The sequence below is a fragment of the Centruroides sculpturatus genome, unplaced genomic scaffold (assembly GCF_000671375.1).
Source record: "Centruroides sculpturatus isolate CEXI.00-Female unplaced genomic scaffold, Cexi_2.0 scaffold186, whole genome shotgun sequence".
NCBI classification, from domain to species: domain Eukaryota; kingdom Metazoa; phylum Arthropoda; class Arachnida; order Scorpiones; family Buthidae; genus Centruroides; species Centruroides sculpturatus.
In genome coordinates, this window is record NW_019384354.1 from 414,220 (window position 1) to 439,752 (window position 25,533).

Genomic DNA, 25,533 nt, shown 5'->3' on the forward strand with positions numbered 1-25,533 from the left:
TACAGTCGACCCCCCTATAATTACGGTCCCTATAATTACGATTCCTATAAAACTACGAAAAAATATACGTATTTTGGAAATGTTGAGTCGGATTAGTGTAGAATCGATTAATTTTATGGAAGAAAACCTTTCAATCAGCCATAGTCCGTAAACTTGACACGTGTCGGGCTGTATTGGAACGACTTGTAAGAAATCGGATTCCTAATAAATTGGAACGTATCTATATCTTATAGGGGTGTCGACTGTATTGATTAATACTAATTCATTCAGTGTTGTTTGCAGTACACTCTTTGACAGGACTGTTGAAAGGGGAATCAGGGGATTTTTCTCTGTGAAGTAGAAGTAGGAATCTCTGTGTTTTTACTAACAGAAAATAAAATCTTTAAAACTCCCTTTTATTAATAAAGAAACATGCTATGTATTTTATTTGTTAAAAAATCAAAACACTAAAAGGTCCTGTTCTACACTGGACCCCATACAATGTTCAATGTTTCATGGTCATTAGCCATGCTAGTATATGATTGAAATAGGAAATGCTAGCAATTTAAAGTATTGTTCTATGAGCAAATAACAATTAAAATGATTAACATTTAACATTTATAAGTACTGATTAAGACATGTGAGGTTTTTAACCCAGACCCTGACCCTCGCTTGTCCCATGAGAATTCTTTTAGTTGTATAGGGGTAGCTGTTGCTGGATGCAAAGAGACCTACACAGAGACTGAAATGACAAAATTAATGCATTTATTTTAACAAAGACATCATGCTTATAGACAAGGCTAAAGAATGTACTATAGTTCTTACAGAGGAAAGTTTGTTTCAGATGATCCAGAAAGTTTGCACCAACCAGCGAGTGTTCATCTGTCCTTTCAAAGATGCTCTTAGAAGATTCAAATGCGAGAGGTCCCAGAGTGAAGAAAATGTCGTCAGGAAGTTAAGTCCCTTGTTGCTCCTGCACTCGAAGTCTTTGGGGTTTCTCCTTTGTTCTTTGTTGGAGTATCTGCAATGCCATGCACAAGGATGGACATTCTCGATCACAATCTCCCCATATCCTTGGAATCCCAGACTTTTATATCATTTTCACCCAAAATCCTGAGATTTTGGTTGGTCTGAATGGTGGTCCCCTGAAACTTCATTGGTCCCTGGTCTGTTGCCAAGGACACAATTTGAGCCACAGGGTCACTGAACACCTTTGAAAACCCCATCCAGGCCACCCTCCCTGGAGTTGGATCAAGCTCTCCCCGGGGTGAGAATCCTGTAAATTTAGGTGTAATGTTTCCAATGTATGTAATGTGTGATTTCCTGACTCGGAGAAGGCGCAGCTGGGTCCAGTCAGCCTTTTCCTCCAAAAGAGGGTCCGCAAATTCTCACTTTGAACTCTGTGTAAGATGACTGTTGAACTCTCCCCTGGAGGTCAATTTCTCCCCCAGCTTTTATGATTTACGATTGGGGACTTGTCAATTTGGTTGGGGAATGTGACAATTAAATCATCTCACACCCCATTCCTTTGCCACTTTGGTCTTGTTTACGATTTATTGGCCCCAACTTGACAGCCAGCTTCCCATCAGGGGGGTAATGTCCCAGCCTCACAGACACAATGATAACTTTTTTAAACCTCTTTCTATCCTGTAGGCACTGAGAGCCTTTTTCAGACTTACAGTGGGTTCAGCCAAGCCCACAGCATGGTGGACAGGGTTGACATATTTGGGATAGCCCACCTCCAAAAAATTGCTTTTAATTGCTTTAGTGTGTAGTTTTAATATCGGAATCAATAAAATTAGAATTTCCTGTAATTGTAATCTTATTTACTTAACATATTGCAAATTTTAGTCTGTTGTTATTATCAGTATATGTGAGTTTCAAATTGACTAGAATAAATGGATTAATTATATAATTATGTTGTTAAATTATGAGTATTATTAATAAAAGTTTAGCTAATAAGATTATTTCTTGCAGTTAAAAATTAATAAAAATTTGAACAATGATTAAATTATACATTAACTAATATTTGGTTACCTTATTTTAATGAACAAGACAAAATTATAAGTTAAAGTTTTGTATTCATAGAGGATAGTAATAAAACTAAATAGTATTTATAACATTAAAGTTTCCTCTTAGTTCTTTGTTAATTTGTATTTTTTATTGTGTAATTGTAATTTATAGTAATATAGTAAAGCTAAATAATAATAATAATAATAATAATAATATTAAGCAGTTATAAGCTTTTTATATTTAATTCAGTAATAAATAAATTTTGAAAAGTTGAATAGCAGTAACGTTCTGCTATAAAGTTCCATGTTTATTATAATAAAATATTATAAGTTAAAGTTTTATTTTATTTGGACATTAAAAATTGATATTAAAACATAAAAAGCTTTACAGCTTAAAGTAAAATTACCTAGCATTTTGCATGTAAATTGAAGTAAAAAATTAAGAAAATTGTCGAGAGTTACTATTAACTATTTAAATGAAAATGTTATTTCAAAATTATATATAATAGAAAAAGTTTGTTTTCAGTCTTGTATAATGTAATACTTAAACAAAATAAAATTTTAACTATTTATATTTTACATTACATTTCAGCTTGAAAAAGAATGCAATGAATTACAGAAACAAATAGACAAAAATAGTCAGTTTATTAATGTAGAAGAGGCAGAGGATATAGAAAAGTTAAGGTTTGTATTTTATTAAATTTAATTTTTACTTACTTTTATTTAAAATAAATATATTTTAATTTATTTAGCATTAAAATATAGGTAGCTGTCAGTATTTACAAGGGTTTGTTCATTAGAAATGTTGCAAATACCAAATTTACAAAGCCCAAGTAGAAAGATTTATGATAAAATTCAGTTAGGTTCCTACAGGTTGAGTCAGTGTGGCTGAGCTAAAGCATCTGCTATGCAAACCAAAAGTCATGTTATTTCAATCTAAAAATTTTTCCTTGAAAGATATTATATAGATTACTGGCATTACTCTATTGTTAAAGAAAAAGTATGATGTACTGTACAGGGACAAGCTGCTACTAATTTGGGATGGAGAGTATATATTTTAAATTAAATAAATAAAAAAATATGATTAAAGATTGCAGCCCGGCATTGTGACTATGTGACAAAGTCATGTTACAGTATTTCAATTCAAAATTTTCCCTTAAAGGAGTTAGATTGATGACCGGCACGACTCTATTGTTAAAGGAAAAGTATGATTTACAGGGGCAAGACACTGCCAATTTGATGTGGAGAACATATATTTTAAAAACATGATTAAAGATTGCAGCCCGGCATTGTGACAATGTCACAATAAATAATTGCTCATTATTATTATTATTAATATAGAACTATGTAATTACTGTATTTGTTATGGACCAAGTGATTAATAGAGCATTATTTATAATGTCCAGCCATTATGAATAATGACTAAAATGGCAGCACAGCCTGATAAATATAGACTAATTTATTAAATTGACCAGACAATATGAATACAGTTACGTTCCCTTTAGGCAATTTGATATTTTTAAAAATCTCCATTTTTTTCATTAAGAATTATTTCAAAGTATTTTAAAATCAACATGAGATCTTTTAAAAGTAAGTACAGTAGAACCTCGAAAACTCGGCCTAATGTGGACCGAAGGGTGGCCGAGTTTGTGAAAATGCCGGGTTATCGGGAATGGGGTTAAAAAAAATAAGTACGAGTGTTTCCTCAGAAAATACTGTACTGTACTTGTATGTATTGTTTACTTGAGAATATAACAGAGAATAAACTGCCCAAATACCCTTAAACAAAGGAAAACTACGTACTTTATGAAGGCTACGTACTTTACTACATGAAAATGAAAATTAATGAATACACTGTGTACAGTAATTTACCTGATAAGACAGACCTCAGAAAAATACTTTATGAGAGCTTTTATACTTTTATAAAGCTGTCTATAATGAAAATTAATTAACTAAGGATTTTTTTTGCCCTGCCAGGGTGTGGCCGAGTTATCCGGAGTGCTGGATTATCGAGAGCCGAGTTTTTGAGGTTCTACTGTATTATTAACAGTATTAAACTAATGTTAACAAAAAGTATTATTAACAAATTTATACTTCAATAAAAAAATCAGCTTAAAGAAAAGTTCTGGGAATGTCATTTTTGTTATATATAAAGTTCATTGTTGTTAATTTTAAAGAGAGTCTCTAAATCTTCCTCTGTATTAATATTGATCAATGATTAATTAGGTATAAAATTCTTTAGTCCAACTTTAACTTTGATCTAAACTTGACCTCATTGAAGCTGCAGCTATACCAGTATGATGCACTTGATTTTCATCAGTTGTACAAAACGTAATCCTTCTGACCATTTGTTAGTGTTGTTAGTCTCTGACCAAGAACTAATATTTTCTACATCTTGATTTCATCTTTCTACTGAACACTAACTTTGTGAGTGCTTGGGCTTTCCATGCATTAGTTTTAACTCAGGCTGCACACTACACAGTTCTTTAACGATATTATTGGTGAATTCTCTGCTGTTATTATTTTTACGGATACTTGGTGCACTGAAAATCATAAAAATGTCTATAAGAACATAGGCTACATCTTCAGTCCTTTTGGTTTTTAATGATCATAGTTAAATGAATTCAGTCAGATGGTCTTGGTACATGTGTATAAATTTATATTGCTAATCGGCTTGAGACTTCATATCTATAAGGTTGACCTGACATCTCTAGTTCATTTCATTACTTAAAATTGGTTTAACTACCAAGCCTTTCTTAGGAGCATTCTATTTTTTTCTGACAAATTTCACATAAGTTCAAGTAAATTATAATCATATCTCGTATCCCTTGTAATATTTTCCATATGGTTTTTGCTGCTATGGTCAATAGCAATATCTGAAATATTTCTTCAGTGTGAACATAATATTTAATCAAATTACCATCTTTTACAGGCACAATTAATTTTTCTATTCCTCCAATAGATACGTCTTATCCATGTAAACTCTGATATTCTTCTGGTAGCTTCAAAGTCACTTTGATTTTTGATTCCCTTTTTGTATCATTGACAAATATGCCGATTTTGTAAAAATTTGACTATTTTGACTTTGTGCTGCTATTAACTCATTTAATTGGTTGTTGAAGCAGCTATTCATATCACTTAACAATTGCTCCATGATCGTTACTTTTTTCAAAGAAGAAAACACTTTTAAGAGGCAAAAGTAAAATTAAAATGTCGCACAAGATTAACTACTGGTCGCATGAATTTAAAATTTGATACTAAACACAATATACACATGCAACTCAAACATGAGTAATGATTTGCTAGTGTATGTCAGATGATCACTCCTCAAGGTAATATCATCACTTTGCCTGACCAGGTGAGAGCAGTATTCATAGCAACCAGTCAATCTGATAAATTATGATAAAAACCCTGAAATTTATTACAGTGCCTGATTTTGTTTGTCATTATTCATAATGTCCATATTAATCACTTAATCCATAACATATATATATATATTTATATAGTTGTGGCATAAACTTCATCATATATGATTTGGCAAGAGTTAAGTGTAATATGGTGACTTCAGTTTGGTAGTACAGTAGTCATTGTGCTTTTCTTGGTTATATCAAAAAATGTAAAAATTTGAGATAACAAAGAGTGTGTTTTTTAAAGTATTGCAGTGTAATTGAAATATTGTAAAAGCAATTCATGAATACACAAATGTTTTTTGAAGAGTTGTGTAGTTGGTCATAACTTTTCAATCGTGAATAAACAAAAGTGCAAACACCAAATATGTGAATACTGAAGTTACCTGTATAGCACACAAATGTCTTGTTTTATAAATATTAAACTTCTTGAAATAAAATTATATTATAATTAATATTCTTTTAATATATTTATTATTGATTAATAAAAAAATGGACTTGTTGTATTAATAATTTTATAATTTAGCAAATTTATTTTTAACTAAGTTCAAAAACTTACTTTATTTAATATTGGGATACAAATTGTAAAATAATAATTTATCTACTAATTATATATCAAAGCTAGCTTCCAAAGTTTTCGGTATTTTTAAAGTACAGTAGAGCATCGATTATCTGACTCAATTGGGGACTGGGGTTGGTCGGATAATTGAAAAGTCGGATAACCGAAAAGTATGAAAAAATCCATTATTAGTGTAGTATATTATTATATCGCATGTAATTAGTATATTAGTGTATCGCTATTAACCTACTTCGCGTTGAATTTTCATTGATGTTAAGCCTAATAAAAATTTTTAAAATAATAATCGCTATTGTATCGTTAAAAATTAGAAAATTAAACCTTGTTTAAATACTGGCTCCCTTTATGATTGAGCCAGTGTTGCCAGCTAAAACACGTAAAAATAATATTAAAGTAGCCAAGACATAGCCAAATATTGTAGCGCCACATCACTAGCGGACATTTGAATTTGCCGACTAGAACGCGGTCGGTTAACCGAGGTGACGGTTAATCGGGGTTGGATAATCGATGCTCTACTGTAGTTCCTATTCTTTTTTATTTTCCTTCATCTATTCAGTCTACTTAAATAGGCATTTGAGTTTAGTATTTGAATATATTTTAAATATCAATATCACACAAGAATTACTGATAGTATTTATATGTTTTAAGGTTTTAGAGTGAACCAAATGGTATTGATATGAGAACTTTAATGCTCAATGTTCAAAAAGTTTTAATATTAATAATTACTGGAATTAAGAATATTTACAACTTTCAATTAAATTGACCTACATGTTTTCATTTTTTATTTATTAAAGGTTTAATAGTTCTAAGATAACGGCAGAGGCAAATATTTTTACATTTTAAAAATTACATCATTTCATATTTCATCAAATAATATTAAACTTTTAAGTTTTTGTTATTTATAATACATAATAATAATAATAATAATTATTTTTTTCTGCAGAAAATCATTGACAGATCAACAACTGAAAATACAACAACTGGAGAAAGAAAAACTAGAATTAGAAGAGAAATTAAATAATGAATTAAAAGAAGAAGTGAGATTTATTTGAAAGTGTAATTTATACATCTTTACAAATGGACATTTTTTTTTTACAATATTTTCATAAATATTTTTTAGGAAACTGATAATTCAAATTTTAAAATAGTTCATTTCAAACAAAATCCACAACAACTGATGATTCAGCAAAAATTGGCCCAGATAAAACAATTGAAAGAAGATAATGAACAACTTCGTGCTCGTATTAAAATTCTAGAAGAATCTGGAACAGATGCACAAAATGTCACATTGAAGATTCAACAGCATATTCAAGAACATGATTCAAGCACAGTAGAGAGTATGTGATTTGATTCCTTTCATATAACTAATCCTTTTCTACAAATATTAAATCTTTATGTTAAAATATGGAATACTAAAATTTTCTGATAATTTTTGTTTCTTTTAAAAATTACATATTTATGTATTTATTTTGTTATAACATTACAAACTTGTTAAACAATTCTTGTTTTCTGAAACCTAAATGTTATTTTTAATAAATTATTTCATTCTATAAAATGTCTTTCTTTCTTTCTATACTGTCTTAAACTACATATTTATTAACTGGGTAACACATTTAAAAGATAAATTTAATCTGATCTGATTCTTTTTTAAAAATAAAATAAATAAATATATCAAATAGGTTTGAAAAAGAAACTAGCTACTGCAAAAGCTTGTCAAAAAAGGTTAATGGAAGCAGTTCGTAAAACTGGCATAGAATTTAGAGAATTGTGTTATGTCCTCTTGGGATATAGAATAGATATGGTTGTGAAAAATAAATATAAATTATCTCATTTGTATGCCGAGTCTCCTGATGATTATTTAATGTTTGAGGTAGGGTGAAATTTATTATTTTTAATTTTAAGTTAATTGTATTTTTTTTAGATATATTAGATACATAGTCTTGATAATTCATAACTAAAAATAATTTAAAAGTTAAATGTTTTGAATTATTGTATCTTAAAGAAATATGATGAATAACATTGAATACACTTGTCATAGATATTACATAATTAATTAGTGCTTAAGTACAGTACATATAAAATAATTAATAATTCAAAAAATATTACTTGAGCTATTTTAGAACTATTGGAAAGCATGTGGAAATTAAATTTTATTAGTAAAAATATAATTTTTTTTTAACTGAAAAAGAAAATAAGTTGAGTATTTAATTCAACACATCAAAAAGATGTTCTGTATTAATTTAAATAAAATAGAATTAAGGAAAATTATATATTACAGTACCTTTCAATTAAAATAAAACAAACAATTTGAACAAATGTGATGTGTTAACTAATGCAATAAATGTGTTCAAACAATAATTTTAGAACAACAAAATTCATTTTTTAAGTTTCAAAGTTGTCAAGTTTCTGAACAGTTTGAACAATTTAGAAGATAATTTAATTAAAATATCTATAATCGTGAGGCAGATAATAGTAGGGGCTTATCACACCAATGATAATGGGCACAAATGCTCAATAAATTTTATCACTAACATTTAATAACAACAAATAATATTGGATTGATGGCAAAGAATATTCTTAGACATTATATGTGATATATTTTTTTAAACCATCGTTGATCTATTTAAATGGAGGAAAAATATTAAAATAATTTGTGTGATAACAGTAAAATTGTTAGTGATTAATAACAATTATACATAAATATATACTAATTGCACTAAACTGTATATAGCCTAATTTCTCTGTACTTACATTAATACATTAAACTTCTTCAGTAATTTGTATATTAAGTATTTCTAGCTTAAATTTATTAACTCTATATCAAGTACTGTACAGTTGATTCGTCTTAATAGCACAGCATCAGGATTGGAGCTTTTTGGGGCTACTAAACGAACATCCCAATAAGTTATGCAATTGAAATATGATATAACAGGTTATGTATAAGAGCTATGTCAATGTGTGTTCTCACCAATAAAACAAACATCTGAGTGCAATAAATCCATTTTAATGATGAGAAATTTTATTTCCGTACAAAAAAATTCATTGTAACACAGATGACAGATTGACAGATTATAAAGGAAACTGGATGGAGGTCGTGTATGGAAAAGCCGAAAATATCCAAATTTGTCTCTCTTTTGTTTAGTTTTCCAAGAAAAGGATTGTGCCAGCAGGGCTACTAGTGGCATATATGCCACTAGTATCAGTAGGTAAAGTAGGCTAGTAGGTAAAGTAAATTATGCTTGTGTTATAAGACTTGATTCCGTTCTTGAATGTTTTGTCCTAATACGCAGTATGCCCTACTAACTGACTGGATCAATAACCGGAATCGACCTTATATACTATGTATAGAGTATATAATAGGTTATATACAGTCGACCCCCCTATAATGCGGTAGATACGTTCCACTTTATAAGAATTTCGCGTTGTAGGAATCCTTAAATACATGAGCCAATCACAGCCTGGCACATGTGCAGTTTACGGACTACGGCTGTTTGAAAGCTTTTCTTCTATAAAATTAATCGATTCTAGACTAATTTGACTCAACATTTCCAAAACACATATAATTTTTTGGGAATAATCCGTATAAACTATGCTATAAACAAAAAATTGTAGGATTACTTAGCCGAGTGTGCACCGTTCAACGACGCCATTGCTTAAGCTTGTTTTTGTCGTGGAGCAGCGCACCAAACGCCAGGCGCGTTTTCTGATAAGTTATTTTTCTGCGAAAAATTTGTTGACCTTTGGAGACATCATTAATAGAAATAATTTTTATGGCCATTGAATAAGAAATGTTTTTTTCACAAGAAATGTATAAAATTACAGTACTGTATTAGACTTACAGTACCTGATTTATATACTGTACAGACGATAGGAAATTCAACTTACCCGCCTAAACTCTCTGTAGCGTGTAAGTAGTTCGGCTGCTTGTCCGTTATTGGTCCAGATTTGACCAATGCTGTCGCAACACGAGTCAGCGATGATGTTTTATCGCATTTTACGAGTCTCTTTTAGCGTCTTTATATGAATATGGTCGCAATTTTTTTGCCACAATATATGAATCCACATTATATGAACCTGCATTATAGGGAGGTCAACAGTATATGTATACATAACATACATTTTTGCTAGATGCACTTCATTTCATATGATAAAAATACATCTGGAATAATAATTTGTATAGGTAAATTTTAGTAATCAAAAACTGTTAAATATAGTAGTGGAACAGTTGAAAACAGTTTGCAACAAAATGCAAACTGCAACAGTTGAAAACAGACAAATGCAACAAGTTGAAAACAGTTGAAATGCAGACAAAATACAACAAATACAACAGACAAATACTAATAGTCTGCATAGTCTGCATAGATGCAGACTATGCAGACTATTAGTTATTATAATGCAATAGTTGAAAACAGTTGCATAGATGCAGACTATGCAACTGTTTTCAACTATTGCATTTTGTCCCCTTCTTGACAAAATGGGTCCCAGTTGACTTGGACCCATTTTGTCAAGAAGGGGACAAAAAGCTGGGGAACAAAATACACAATCATAAATTAAAGTATAAAATATTGGAAATAGGTAATATCAGTATTCAGTAGGGCATAAAGAGGCTAGCAGTTCACAGGAAGATCTTTATTGATCCATTAGCATGAGAAGTGCAAAATTGAAGCTCTTCTGCTGGTTAAATGTATTTCTAAATAATTAAAATATTGTAAAATTATAACAAATAACATTAAACTTTTCATGAAATATCTTTTCTCATAAACACTTATTCTTTCATATTTTTTTTAAACAAAGACTGAAGAAGTGTAAATATTGTATATGAGTTATTCTGTATGTGTTTTATTTTCTGTTTTCATTTGATAATTTTTAATTGATTCGTACTTACAAATATAGAATGCATTATATGAAAACTCTTCATATGCTGAAACTAACAGAATATGAATAAAAGTGATAATGTTATCTACATTAAGACTAATTTCACTGCACAGTATAAACTATATACAGATTATAACAAATATTTCTGTTTAATTCTAAAGATCATTTGTAATGTTAAATGCTCGAATGAAATAAGAGATAAACAAGAAAAAAAAACCACAATCAGACATTTCAGGAATATTAATTAATTAATTAATTAAACAATTATGTAATTCTTTTCTAGCAAGTACTTTGGAAAATAAAGTTATTTGTTTAGTTCAGGGGTCACCAAACTTTTTTCACAACAGGCCAGATAACTGAGAGAATGACAAGCGTGGGCCACATAACCATTTTGTTCAATACAGTAACTGAATACACAAAAATTAAAGACAACCTGCATATTTATTTATCAATACACAAACACAATGGCTGCAGCAAGCTAGTAATTGCTTTTCTTAGAAACTTCATTGTAAGTACTTATACAGAAGCGGGCTGATATGCAAAGTCGCAAATGTCATCGAATTTTTTATTTCACTGATTTTCCTAAAAATTATATTACTGTCAGATGCAAAAATTAGATTGGACCAATTTTGGCATTTTTACTTAGTAAGTTTATCTACAATCTATGATATTTCCATATAAATATTTATATTTTAGCTCATTTGTGGCACAGTGTGGCAGCAGACCGGATGAGCTGAAAGTTCAAATTTCTTGGAATAAAGTGTACATATTTTTAAAATATTTTTGATTAAATATAATTTCTGACTTAATTTAAAGTTTATAAACTATGGCCTGAGGGCTGTAGTTTGGTGACCCCTGGTTTAGTTCATATACCAACTTTTTCAGTATGAATTAATTTTTTTATCTAAAGATGGATTTAAAAATTATAAATTCCATTTTATCGATGGGAAATATTATGTTCTATCAATTAATTCCTTTTTTAAAAATTATAGAATCTAGGAATGTCATATTGTCATTTTCTTTTAAAATTAAAAATTATTGTAAATTGCTCTTTATTGTATGTTTCACTATTTTGAAATTGTGAAATTTAATGACAACTTTGTTATTTATAATTTTATACTAACCATAAAAAGTAGCATAATTATATTGCGTATATTTTATGCCCTGAGTAAAATATATAAACAATATTTTCTTTTTTTTTGTTGCAATTTCCATTAAAGTTTTATTATAAACACACAAAATAGAATTATGATATAATCTGTAGGTAAAGTAAGAGGTGTTTTGAAATTATTTATGCAGATCAGTATATTTATAATTAAAAAACTTTCAATTGAAGATTTCATGAATATTCAATGAAACATTATTTTAGAGTTAGAAAATTTTTTATACAGTAAAACCTGTATAAAGCAAAATCTGAATAAAATGGAAACTTGCTTAAATGGAAAGAAAACTCAAAATGGAGTAATTTTCTTTAGACAATTTTCTGGCTTATAGTAAAATTTAACAAGGTGGAAACAGAAGTTACATTCATTGTATCAAAAAATACAATGAAAGTAACTTAACTTAAAAAAGTGAAAAAATTAAGATTCTACTTGTAGATGAAGAAGTTTGCCTCTGGGCATAACAGTCACAGCAGTGTGTGGCAAGCTCTATTCTGAGAATAATTTTTAACCTTTTCAAAACCATATATTCCCTTGTCAAGTGACCTTCATTTGATAAGGGGATGTATGGACACAAGGTCTCTGTTAATATTGATCTATTAGAATTAACCAGGACAGAATCAAATACTTTTAGGACTCAAGAACTTTCAAGAACAAAGTTCTCAAAACAAGCAACAAATGTATTTCATTGAAAACAGTAATAATAAGATAACATAGTGCTGCTGATTTGCTTTTGTATGGTGTAATATATATATTTTTAATTCTTTCTGCCCTGTGGGCACTAAGAGGGCTTCATTTAGCAAGCCCATTATGGGTTCAGTTAGGCCCATAATGGGGTCCGACATATCTGGTGTATGGTGTAATTAGTAACTAACTAGCACCAAGTAATCATAACAAGTTAAGTAATCACAAGCAATCTCTATAGAGTATTAAAATTCCTTGAGAAGTCTAGATGACAGAATAGCTTGGTCACTGTAATTGGAATTTTCAATGATAGAAGCAAGACACTAATTCTTGATACTGGAATTGGCTTGCTTGTTCACTGTTGTGTAAACTCAAAGATTGTGTCTGAGAAGTATTTGAATACATCGTACAAGACATTTATGCAGATAGATACTTCCATCTTCAGTTAGAATCACTGGATTAATTTGGATTAAACCTAATAATAATTTTTTTTACATATGTAAAAGTGGTTTTACAATAAAAATGAAAATAACTTTGACATTTATCTGGTACAGTTTAAAGATGGGGGAAAATACTAAAACCTGTTCAAAACAGAAACCTGCCAAAACAAAAAAATTTGCTATGGAACAATTCTGGTTTACACAGGTTTTACTATATTATCAACTAGTAATAGCTCCTCCTTTTCTGTACTTGTGCAAAAAGGAGGAGGTATTAAAGGATATACCAATTTTAGCATGATAGATATTACAATCTAATTACCAGATTATTGTAATTTAATTGAACAGTTAGTTGAAATATAATGAAAAAATGAATGTAAATAAGATGGGATTTCATTGTGGTCTATGATTCTCTGTAATTCAAATATGAAAGAAAAAGGAATCAAAATATCTGTAATGATTATTTATTGTTTTCAAGTGTGTGCATTTCACTTCATTATATAAAATAATACACACAATTAATTTCTTGATATAGCATATTGAAAAAATTTATAGTATTGTGATGACTTTTATTTGTAAAAACAGTAAATAGTGAAATAAAATAAAAACTATTCAAAAGTTGAATGGTTTTTTATTTTATTTTATTGAATTTAGTCTCCAGTAAGCAAGTATACTTTTATTTAGTAAATAGTGATTTTCTATAAAGTAAACCTCCAAGAAAATATAAAATAAGCACACTTTCGATAATAAATAATATTTTTTTAGATTTAAATTTGTAATTATATAAATTATTTTGCTATCAAATAAATAGATGTTTCAAAATAATGAAAGAAATAATTCATTGTTAATGTTCAGCATTTAAATATTAAAAATATATTAAAGTAGAATTTTACTAAGATAATTAAATGCTGAAAATTTTTAATTCTAGTTTTTTAAAATAAAAATTTAAATTTATTCAATTTATGTGCTATTCTCAAAATATTCTTTTTTTTCCAGTATGAATCAGGTGGTGTTGCAAAATTATTAGAAACTTCATATTCAGCAACTCTTACTGAAATGATTGATTTATATTTGAAGCAACATGACTGCATCCCTGCATTTTTAAGCGCCTTAACACTTGATCTGTTCAATCGTCAGACTTTTGCTGTTGCTTGTGGATAAGTAGTTAATACTAAATATTATTGAATACCAATGCATTTCCAGTTTTAATTATTTTTATATTAAAACAAGTATTCATTTTTTTTTATGAAATAGAAGTAAAACAAATTTAATATTAGCATTTTTCTTTATGTCCTTAATTAATATAAAAACAAAAAAGTAAAACATTATTTACTTGGACCTTGTTTATAAATAGGACTTATTATACTGGTGTAGTTTCTGATTAGGAAAGAGGAAATTTTAGTCAAAATGTAAAACAAAATCTCTTTATTTTCACCTGTACACTCTTTATCTGTGTTTTGGACCTGTTCAGCAGGTTAAAACAAAACAATTGTTACAGAATGTTGTTGTCATCTCCTTGTAACAATTCTAAGTTATTTTCTGATAAGAATGCTTTTACATGTTTAAATATTTAAATATAAGTAATAAAAGAATTATTAGAAGGAAGCTATAAGAAATTAAATAAGAGCAAACAAAAGATTTGTCAACATTATTGGATAAAGAATTACAAAGAATTAAAAACCAGCAAATAATAACACAGGAAGATATTATGAAAATAAAAACAGAAGATAATAGAATATCTAAATTGAATATTCAGGTAAAAACACAAAGATCCAGTTAAGTATAGACCTTTAATAGATATTAAATATTATATATACGAGTGGTCTTTTCTTAACCTCCACCAACCCAGAATAAAAAAACAAGAACGAAGAACAAAACCACTTTATTAGGTGAAGACTGTAACTACCTTCTACGAGTTTTCCATATAATTGCTTGTTGATTCAGGCAGACATCTTACCATGACACAAGCTTTTGTATATTCATGTCGAAGAACGTTGCCGCCAGGCCATTCGGCCAACCTTTAATTACTAGGTGTGCACCCTGTCCCCGTCTCACGTGCTTCCAATTTTTTTTCATGTGTTAGTGGAGGTTGAAAAAAATAACCCTCATACTACAATTTGGAGAAATTTTTGAAAAATAAATTATATTTATTAAATATATCAAGATATAGTTTAAAAAGTGTTGAAGAATTGTTAGATTAAAAAATGAATAATTTCATATTATTATTAATAGTTATATAATGTCTTTAGTTATATTTGGATACATGCTTTTTATATCTAGAGATAATATTAAAAAGATCTTAGAAACAGCAAATGCTCCACAATGGATAATTAATTTATGTATGATAGTAGTAGAAAATTATTATTCTTCAAACTGAAAATAATTTACTCTGAAGGAATATCCATGGGAACATGTATTGGCCCAAAATCAGTCAAAATATTCATCACACCAATAGATGAAAAAATAAGATACATAAAAGGAATTCATGTTTACAATAGATATGTAGATGAATGTATAATTATTTTTGATAAAATGGAAACAAATGAGGAATTAATAATGGAACAAGCAAACCAAATTAAGGAAAATATACGGTTAGAAAAACAAAATAACATAAATTATTTAGAGGTTACAATACAAAGAAAAGAAGATAGACTAGAGTATAAAAAATATGTTTAGACACTTGCATAGGTTTAAGTAACTAACTATAAATCAAATGTACCAATAAATATGAAATTTAATATATTTAAAATGTACTTAGATAAAATTAAAAGTAGAACTAGTAAAATAGAAAACCAGGAAAAAAATACAACAAATAGTAAAAATATAATAATACTTCTCTAACTTGAAGTTCCAAGGAGTAGGAAAAACTTTAAGTTACAAATGGTTCAAGTTAGACAACAACAGAGTAATGTGAGCATATAATATCAGTTCTGAATAGATTTGTATATTTATCTCTCTTGCATTACATAAAGAATCTTTAATAGTTTTTTTTCTTTTCTTTTAAACAGCCTGTGTAATGCCTTTCAGCAAAAAGTGCAATGTAACTAATGGAATCAAACAGTTTTGCAGGTACTCTACATCTTGTTGAAGTAAAGTGAGAGGACCTCTCGCGTTGGACTGGAACGTTGTCTGAAAATTGGTGTTAGAGAGTAGATACAACTGACTGTCTGAAAATTTCATGGAAATTGATAATTAGGATCACCTTGGATAGAATAAATACTAAAACTTGAGTCAGGGAAGTTGAAAGTAACATAACTCTATGTCGGAAACTCTGAAAAACTTCCACTTGAAANGTTTAAATACTGGCTCCCTTTTATGGTCGAATGAGTGTTGCCAGCTAAAACACGTAAAAATAATATTAAAGTAGCCAAGACATAGCCAAATATTGTAGTGCCACATCACTAGCGGACATTTGAAATTTGCCGACTAGGACGGTCGGTTAACTGAGGTGTCGGATAATCGAGGCTCTACTGTAGTTGTGGACAAGATAAAACAAAAAGAAAACTTAAATACATGTAAAGAAACATATCAGATCAATTAAAGGAAATTATGCAAATTCAGCAGTAGCTGAGCATTATAACAAAGAAGGATGTGAAATTAATTTAAATATGATAAAAGTAAAGAAATAGATTTAAAAGACAAGTATTTGAACATATATAAAAAACAAGGTGATAGAATTAATGATAATTTAGAAAGAGAAATCCACCAATCATGGAACAGTTTAATTCATTATGCGTAGAAAAGTATTTAAAACAGAAGTAACAGTGAAAAAGATGATAATATGAAAAGACAGAACCGAAAAAACAGTAAAAAATTCTTTACTAATTTTAACATTTTGTACAAAACTTAATTTTTAATAGTTTTATCATTTTATACAGGCATAAATTTGTAACATAATTATCATAATGTTTCTATCTATTTTTTGGATGCTTTATGTCAGTATTAGTGTTGTATTAATATTGGACAGTGAAGATGATGTAATTTTTATCTCATCTCAAATATCGTCGGAGTAATATCACTATTTAAACATTTTTATACAGTTGTTATAGAATGTTGTTGTAAATCTGATGAAGAGGAGCCTATGGGTTCAGAATAGAAAGCGAGTCAAAACTTAAAACAAAATATCTTTATTTTCACCTGTACAAAGACTTCCTCTCTTTGCTAAGCAGAAACTACACCAGTATAATAACTCCTATTTTTAATTATACAAGGTCCAAGTAGACAATATAAAAACAAAAAAAAAAAAAATGCTAATATTAAAGTTATTTTATTCAAAAACAATGCTTAACTGTATAGTAAATTGAGCATTGTTTTTAATAAAAAATAAGCAACACAATTGTTTAAAAAACATGCAGAGTATCTGTAGTTTAAGATTTTAATTAATCAGTGAGATTTTTTACAAAAATTACATAATTAAGAAGCATTTACAGATCATTGTATGAAGAGTAAATATTTTATATAAGAAATCATATTGTTATTTTGTATTGTAAATTAAATTTTCATTTTGTAATAAATCAGATATTTTTAAATTTTTGATGAAGTAAAATATTTCCAATGAAAACATGGAATCTTAATATTGTGAATCTGAAAGATTGTTTATTTTATACCCTGTCATAATTAACAATTTTTTTAAATAGACTAGAAGCATCACAATTAATTTAGCGATATAATTTCATCTGTTCTTCTACATCTGACATTGTTGTGACTCCAAATTTATCAGCTTGTTCTTGCATGAGACGGAAAATTTCAGACAGCTGCTGCTTTTGCACCCTATAAAAATTTAAAATACACTTTATATAAATCCTTTAAAAATTTAATTTCTCCAGAAAACATTCAAAAAATAATCTTGATATAAAATATTAAGTCTAAGAAATGCTTAAAAATGTCTTTTTACTATAATACAGCAATTAAATGTAATTTATTAATAATTTATTTCATTCTCTCAAGATAATGAATCTTACATTATTACATTTTAGATATCATGTACAGTACATAGCTAATGAATAACTTTTAGAAAATATATTTCTCTGTTGTAATTGCTGGATTAGTTTATAAACAATTTTAAAATTTTTTTAGTTTTCAATTGTAAATTATTCTTTCAAGTCTTAGTTTTGTCATTATGCATATACATATTCAGTGGATAATATTTGTTTGAAAATATACATAATCATTGATTTATCAGTAAAACTGTCATGCAAGAAATTATTTCAGATAAATTGTTAAAAAGTGTGAATATTAACTGGATTATATACAATAAACCTAAGTCAAGAATATGCAGTTTTTAATTCACATTACTATAACATAAAATAAATAAATTTATTGTAGTGTCCTTTAATTTAAAGTAAGATCATTATTAATTTTAAAAAGTTTTACACATTTAATAAAATAATTTCTGAGTACTTTATCTAAAATATTCTGACATTTGGATATTATTTTTGATCTAGCTTTTCTCAGATAATAAACTTGAAAAGTATTTATTATTCTTTAAAAATATAAAAATTACCACTTAAATTTTATTATTATTAACTTAATGATTTCAAATTTCAGAAAATAAACACATTCTTATCTGAAGGAAAGTAAAGATTTGTTAATTTAAATATTTTAAAATTATATTTACTCTTTTTCTTCTTGTTTCTGTTGTTCTGTCAAGCCAGCATTGATAACCATTTCAGCAATGCGTGCAGGTTTGTTTACCTCTTTGGACGATTCTTTATCAATTATCTCATCATTTACTTCTGGTATCAGGTTTTTGTTTTTTATACTTTCTTCTGCTGGTTTTGTACTTGCTGGTTGCTATTTAAAAAAGTATATAAATTAGTATAAATTTATTTATTTAAAAGTGTTTAATAAGCAATCACTTATCATTCAAATAGTCATTAAATGAGAATTTCTAAAATGAAATGAAGTCTAAGTATTTATAATATTTTTGCTGAATGATTTTGATATTATCATACTAGATGTAACACTGGACTACAGAATAAAGTAATGTTTTTATGAAATATTTTAATCCAGCTTAACAATTTTGGCATGTTCTTATTATGGATTATTTTACTTTTTATATTATTGTTGATAATTTTGACTAAAATGGTTCTTGTGAAAGATTTATGTGAACTGCTTTAAGTTGTTACAAAGAAATTTTTCCCCATCATAAATGATATAGTAATTAAATTAAGAATGTCACATTTAAAAGCAAGTACATTCTATCATCAGCCAAATTTTTCCAGCTGCTAGATACATTAAAGAAACAGTAGTTAAAACTGGGGATGGGTAATGAAGCTATTGGAAATATGTAATGCATTTTATAGAGAAATAATTTATTTATTCTTGTAATCTATATATATAAATGAGAATGATATATATATATATGTGTGTTTGTTTTTTTGTTTGTTTGCTATACATTCCTGGGCTGTTCAACCAACTGCTACAAAACTTGGCAGTTACATTTATATACCCCTAACTAAGATAATGTCGTATATCCCACCCCAAAACATGTATTGGATTTCTGTAAATCAATTCATTTCTATCTACATTAGATTTACTGATTATAGCACCATTTATTAGCAAAAAAATTTAACAAAATAATAAACTAAATATAATTCTTATAAAAAAGGAATATGTATTTTTTAAAATTACATCACTTAATTACTGCAATGATGATATAGCGCAAAATAGACACACTATATAATTACTGCAACAGGTAGCATATAGCACTTGCCTGTGTGCAATAAAGAGTGTTATCCTGTGAAAAAACTATATGTATTTAATTTTCCACATCTAATTTTTCATTTCTGAACGGTACTTTCTTAATTCTAATAAGTGCCCTCCATTAGCTGAGTGCATAAAACCACTGAACTCTGGTAATTGGTTAGTTGTGGGTTCGGGAATGGCAAATGGGCTGGCCACATGGAGTTTTCTTCACCTAAATAGGGTCCAGCTTCCCATAAAAGTTTTCCTGGGATAGGATGTATCCTTGGCAAATCACTCACAAGTCACATTGCAGTAACTAAATAAACCAAACTAATTCTACCGAGCAATTATTTATTGTGACGTCATCACAATGCCAGCCTGCAACCTTTTGTCATAATGTTTTCAGTTTTGTAATGATGGTTTTTCCCCTGTACATCATACTTTCCCTGTTAGCAATAGTCATGCCAGTCATCTATCTAACTTTGTTCAGGGGAAAATTTTGAATCAAAATAATATGACATCCATTCTAAACCTGAAGTTCCTATATAGTTAACCTGGGCCTCCTGTCCCTAAGCTTCCTAAATCTGGTCTCAACTTTCATGTATCTAACTCCTTTTTCAAGATTGAGGATGGACAGACAGACTGACTGTTGTTCGTCTGTGTGTCTGTCTAAATTTATAGGTCTACAATTTTTTCAAATTGCAGTCCAATAATTTTTCTATAAACATGATATTTATGAGAACATACTTCCTACATAATTTATACAATCTGTTGCAAAAATACAAACACTTTACTATAACATAAAATAATTAATTAATACCCAGCTATATGCTTCTTAACCTATGCAAAAACAGCTTATGTCACAGATAATTATTTATTAACCATAATGAATGTTTTCAACCTGTTCTACCAGCCATCTTCAGGTTTTTAAAAATCATGGAATATTGATAACTATTCTTTTTTGTAAGGAACAGTTAAGAACACATTTGAAATACAAAATTATTATATATATATATACATATACACACTTTATTATAACATAAAATATATAATATATATATATATATATACAATTTAAAATAACAAAGTAATAAAATTAAAGGTTGAAAACATTTGTTACTGTTAATAAATACTTCTCAGTGAGATAAGGTCTTTTTGCATAGGTATAACATAAAAGCAATTATTCTCATAGTTTTTCAAGATTGCTTTATTTTAACAAGTCATACGAAGTCTTTCAGACATTAAGGTTAGCAACTCAATCATGTGCAAAGCCATCACAGCCTGTCTAACATGGATCACTTTTCAAATATTAATAGTAGACCAGTATTAATTAGTAGTGGTTGACTGTCCTCTCTTCCAGGAGGAGGTCAACGACTACTTTTGCTCGAATTACTTCAACCCCCTTCCATAATGGTCCCTTTCTTTCTATTGCATCAGTGGTATAGTAGCATTTGAATAGGAAAATCCAAAATGAGGTTACCAGCCTGCACAAAATATGATTTAAGGGGTTTTTGAGGGTGCACAGTTTAAATATTTGGTCTGTTTTTTGCAAAATTTGATTTGTTGTCAGATGACCATTTGATATTCAGCTATGAATGGAATTGTTTCTCAGAGGTAACATTCTTAGAGGTAGTGAAAAAATTATATCACATTTTCAATTGGTGTCTACTTAACCAATGAAATTGAGCCATTTCATACCATTTGAGTATCATGATAAACATGACAATGGTAGGTTAAAATAACCAAACTCTTTATATGGTTTTCATTTTAATATTTATTATATTATAGTATTTGATTTATATAACTACAAAGGTTATTCTAGATTGTTCACTTGGTATGATAAACCCTTACGTAAGATAACATTCGTAGTTACATAAATCAAATACTATAATATAATAGAAGGGTTAGAAGTACAAAAAATCTAACAATCTTAATGTTTGTTGTTATTTTTTGCCTGAGCAATGTTGGGCTCATCTAGTTATTATTATAATACAATATAATACTGTGATATAAATAAAGTAACATTAAAAGTTTTTATGATCTCAAATTGCAGAATATTCATGACATATCTGAATAATATTCAATTAACAAAATTCCATCAATAGCAAGATTGTTGGAACCAGTTATGATTGTTCATCTGTACAGTCACTTCTCATTTAACAAAAATTATTTAATTATATGAATTTATACCATTTCTGTTAAAAAAGCTGTTTTTAATAATTATAAAATTTCACAATATATCACTTAATTCTGGAAAATATTTTCTTTGTATATTGCTGTTATTACTTCATATTCCTTGATTAATTTATTTGGTTCATGTTATAAATTTCAGTTTATAGGAATTCATTTTTAATCAATATTAAAAACATGTTCATTATCACTATAACCATGAATAATATTTTTAGTTTAAAAAAAAAAGAAATTATCTAATTATTTCCTTAAACTTATGTATTAATAAAAAATTTCTTAATTAAGCTTAAAATATAACATAGTTATGTAATCATTACATAAAAACACCATATAACTTTTTATAATAAATAGTATATCAGTTAACTTTTTAAAACTTTTCTTGGTTTGAATGTTATCTAATTACTACATAATTTGATCATGAAATTAAAATAAAGATATTTATAGATTTGAATCAAATTTCAATGTACATGTAATCATGATTCCAAAGTCTCAAATTATACATTCATGTAAAAAAAAGTACATCAACTTGTCTTATGTAGTTTAAAGTTAACATCTTTTATCAATTAAAGCTGTGGTGTTTTGCATAGTATATGCTAATTTTATTTAATTAGTAAGAATTTTTTAAATTAATTTCACTGAACTGTTACTGATAAATTTCAAGAGAGTCAAAGAACAACCAGACCCTTCACCTCTTATCAAGAAGTTAAGCAATAGCAGTATGCATTTATTTCCTAGAATATGAACAAATATCTCTTAAATGAAATTACAAAGTCTATAAAATTATTTAAAAAAATAACAAAAACTAGTTATTCATTGATATTATTGGGCTGAAGTTTTGCATTTTGCATAATCATCTTCAGCCTAAATTTACTTTTAAATAATGAGATTATTATTGTCATTTAAGTATTAAAAGATAGCGATGTATTAAAAATTTGTAAAAGTGAAGAATATGTTATCATTAACTCTAAATTTTGTTTATTTTCAGAATGCTCAATCTTATTTCTTAGCATGTATAGTTCTCTGCTTTTTTTGGGATCAAGACAAGAGTTTAGTGGAATTTTTTATCTCGATCACCAAAAATGAAGCAAACCGTACATGCTAAGGATGCTGGAAAAATAAATTTAGTTTACTTATTTCTTAATGTAATAATCAAGTACTTTTTAATTTTAAAATGAATCAACAAAGCAAAAAACTTTAGGAATATAATAAGGATTTACTTTTGAAATGAAATATCAAAGACATTAAAAGCAGGATGAAAATCATTTCGTTTAGAAAATAATACTTTGTTTTTATTTAGTTAGAAATGACAGGTTGAATATTATATATTTTAATGTCAATTACAATTGACTTCTTTTTTTACTTAATATATTTGTTGTATTAAACATTTAGATAAAACTCAAACCTTCTTCAGGACTTATCACAGCCTCAGAAATTTTAAGTTATAGTTATTCCATATTCCAAAAAACACAGTATGCTTTTTCTTCAGTAACATTTAGAAACCAGCTGTTTCAACCATAGTTTTAAAAATGTTAATGAAGAATTTACTTTTTGCTGTATGTTGTAATAGAACAGAATTTTAATGTTCTTCAGAACATAGAACAAACAAGTGTAAATAGAAATTGCTAAGGATTGGATGATATGGTCTGAAAATGTTTTGATTTAAACAAGTTTAGACTGTTTTTCTTTTTATATTATTGTTATGTGTAATTTTTTAAAAATCATTCAATTATAGGCACTTTAAAACTCCTATTGAAATATATTTGATGGAATGAGTTCTTGATTATTTTTGCTTATAAGAGAGAAATTCTGTCTAAAATTCGGGAAGAGAGAATCTCTCATATTTTCAAAATTATTGAAGATTAAAAAAGTTGATGTTAATATGGCTTAAAGAGTTCAAGTAGAAAAGTTTTTGATAAACATTTGTTCTTACTTCCCACAGAAATTAATTTATAACAGAGCAAAAAAAAAAAAGCCAAACAAATAATAAAATAAAGTCAAAATAACAAATAATAAAATTTATATTTATTTAATTTTAAAAAATTCCTTCCTTTTCTTGGTTCGATATTTATACAAGCAATTTAGCGAATGCGGATTCAACATTTATTTAGCCACCGCAGACGATCCCAAAACGCTAACTCATTTACAAGTCGAATTACCAATTTGTAAATAAATGCATTCAAATATTATTCAATATTTTAATATCAAACAAATATAAACGATAGACAAAACCCAGGTTTCATCCACGGCACCACCAATAATACCGGTCAATGTCCAGTCAATTTTGTCACATTTTCCACTTATTAAAGGCCATTAGACGTGAAATGCACTTTTAAAATGTTTAATACCTAAACCGACTTCAGATCACTCTGCACTTTATTTTAATATTTATATCGACTATACAAAATGCAGATATTTATCATTCATTACTCGGATATACAAATCACAGCTCAAGTTTTAAATTCTAAACTTAATAAATTTTCCATTATATTTAAAGTAACTAAAAATTTATATACGGGTAAACTCAATTTCAAAAATACTTTACAACACATACGACATCCTTAATCGTAGCTTCCGAAGAATTTTTTGAACGACTTCATATAATTTTTAGTAATTCCAGAATTTCTAGCAGCTTTGTTTAAATAAAAACATGCAGTTACTTAGCATTTATTATTTCTTATGATGTTTAAAGTGTTGGAAAAAAAAACCACTAGATATCAAAGAGAAATAATGTATGGATTTCTGTTAAATTAGTTAAATAGAAGCAGCAGCTGTCAAATATTTCTGAAATATAATTTTCCATGGTAACTGGAAAGTAAGAGAACGATTAATCAATCATCAAAGTTGTAAAGTTTTATCTGACAATTTAATCAATTATTTTCTCAATAAACGATCGAGTATTAAATTAGCATTTTATATGTGAAATTATACAAGAACAGTAACAATATACAGGATATTGGAGCAAAGGTGAAGATGTTTACAACTCACCTGTACGTTCTTTTTTCGACATAACCAGTAAGTACCTAATAGAGCAGCGACAGTTGTCAACACAGACACCAGATAGTAAGAGGTAAGCGAGTCGTATAATATGGCAAGACCTACGTCCACCATGGAGGAAAGTTATCGGTGAATCATCTGCGTGCCCAATTTATTAGATAAGAAGTGAAAAATACGTCTCGGCCACCGTTTACTTCCTGAGATTCCCAGCGATGCGATCTCTCCACATTATCGTCGTACCTCGATTCGATCCAACGACCTCTACTGGTTGAAACCGAATTTTTTTTTTTCCGATAGTTACGTTATAGCAATAGTAACATTTACCGTTTTTAAAAATAAATTAATTTAATGTAGAGTTATAATTACCATTTTATAATATTGAATTATTTACGATGTTGTCTAAATTATATTAAAGGCCGCATTTCTTTGTTATTGTGGGCCGAAAGAATAAGGGCCTTTCGGTCTGGATTAGGGTTTCTCTAACGGGATCCCGGTTGTTTTTTGTTCCGGGAAATCCGCAAATATCTTAAA

At 28.1% G+C, this 25,533-nt stretch overlaps 2 protein-coding genes across 3 annotated transcripts in view; one reads left to right on the plus strand and one right to left on the minus strand.

The window, feature by feature from the left end:
* LOC111639148 (mitotic spindle assembly checkpoint protein MAD1-like) overlaps positions 1–16,363 on the plus strand; it is a 38,585-nt gene extending 22,222 nt beyond the window's left edge. The window contains exons 12-16 of one of the 2 annotated variants that reach the window (XM_023384941.1): positions 2,584–2,675; positions 6,919–7,012; positions 7,096–7,312; positions 7,655–7,845; positions 14,128–16,363. In XM_023384941.1, the coding sequence (XP_023240709.1) occupies positions 2,584–2,675; positions 6,919–7,012; positions 7,096–7,312; positions 7,655–7,845; positions 14,128–14,292 (759 nt within the window). In that variant the 3' untranslated portion in view covers positions 14,293–16,363. Of the gene's footprint in view, positions 1–2,583; positions 2,676–6,918; positions 7,013–7,095; positions 7,313–7,654; positions 7,846–14,127 lie in introns of those variants that run through there. The other variant, XM_023384951.1, reaches the window with a different exon arrangement.
* A 1,331-nt stretch (positions 16,364–17,694) lies between these two features.
* LOC111639156 (matrix-remodeling-associated protein 7-like) lies at positions 17,695–25,274 on the minus strand. The gene is made up of 3 exons (XM_023384961.1): positions 24,994–25,274; positions 18,749–18,924; positions 17,695–17,901 (listed from the first exon to the last, which is right to left on the minus strand). The coding sequence occupies exons 1-3, from the start codon at positions 25,114–25,116 to the stop codon at positions 17,790–17,792; spliced, it is 411 nt and encodes a 136-aa protein (XP_023240729.1). The 5' UTR covers positions 25,117–25,274; the 3' UTR covers positions 17,695–17,789.
* Positions 25,275–25,533: the final 259 nt, after the last annotated feature.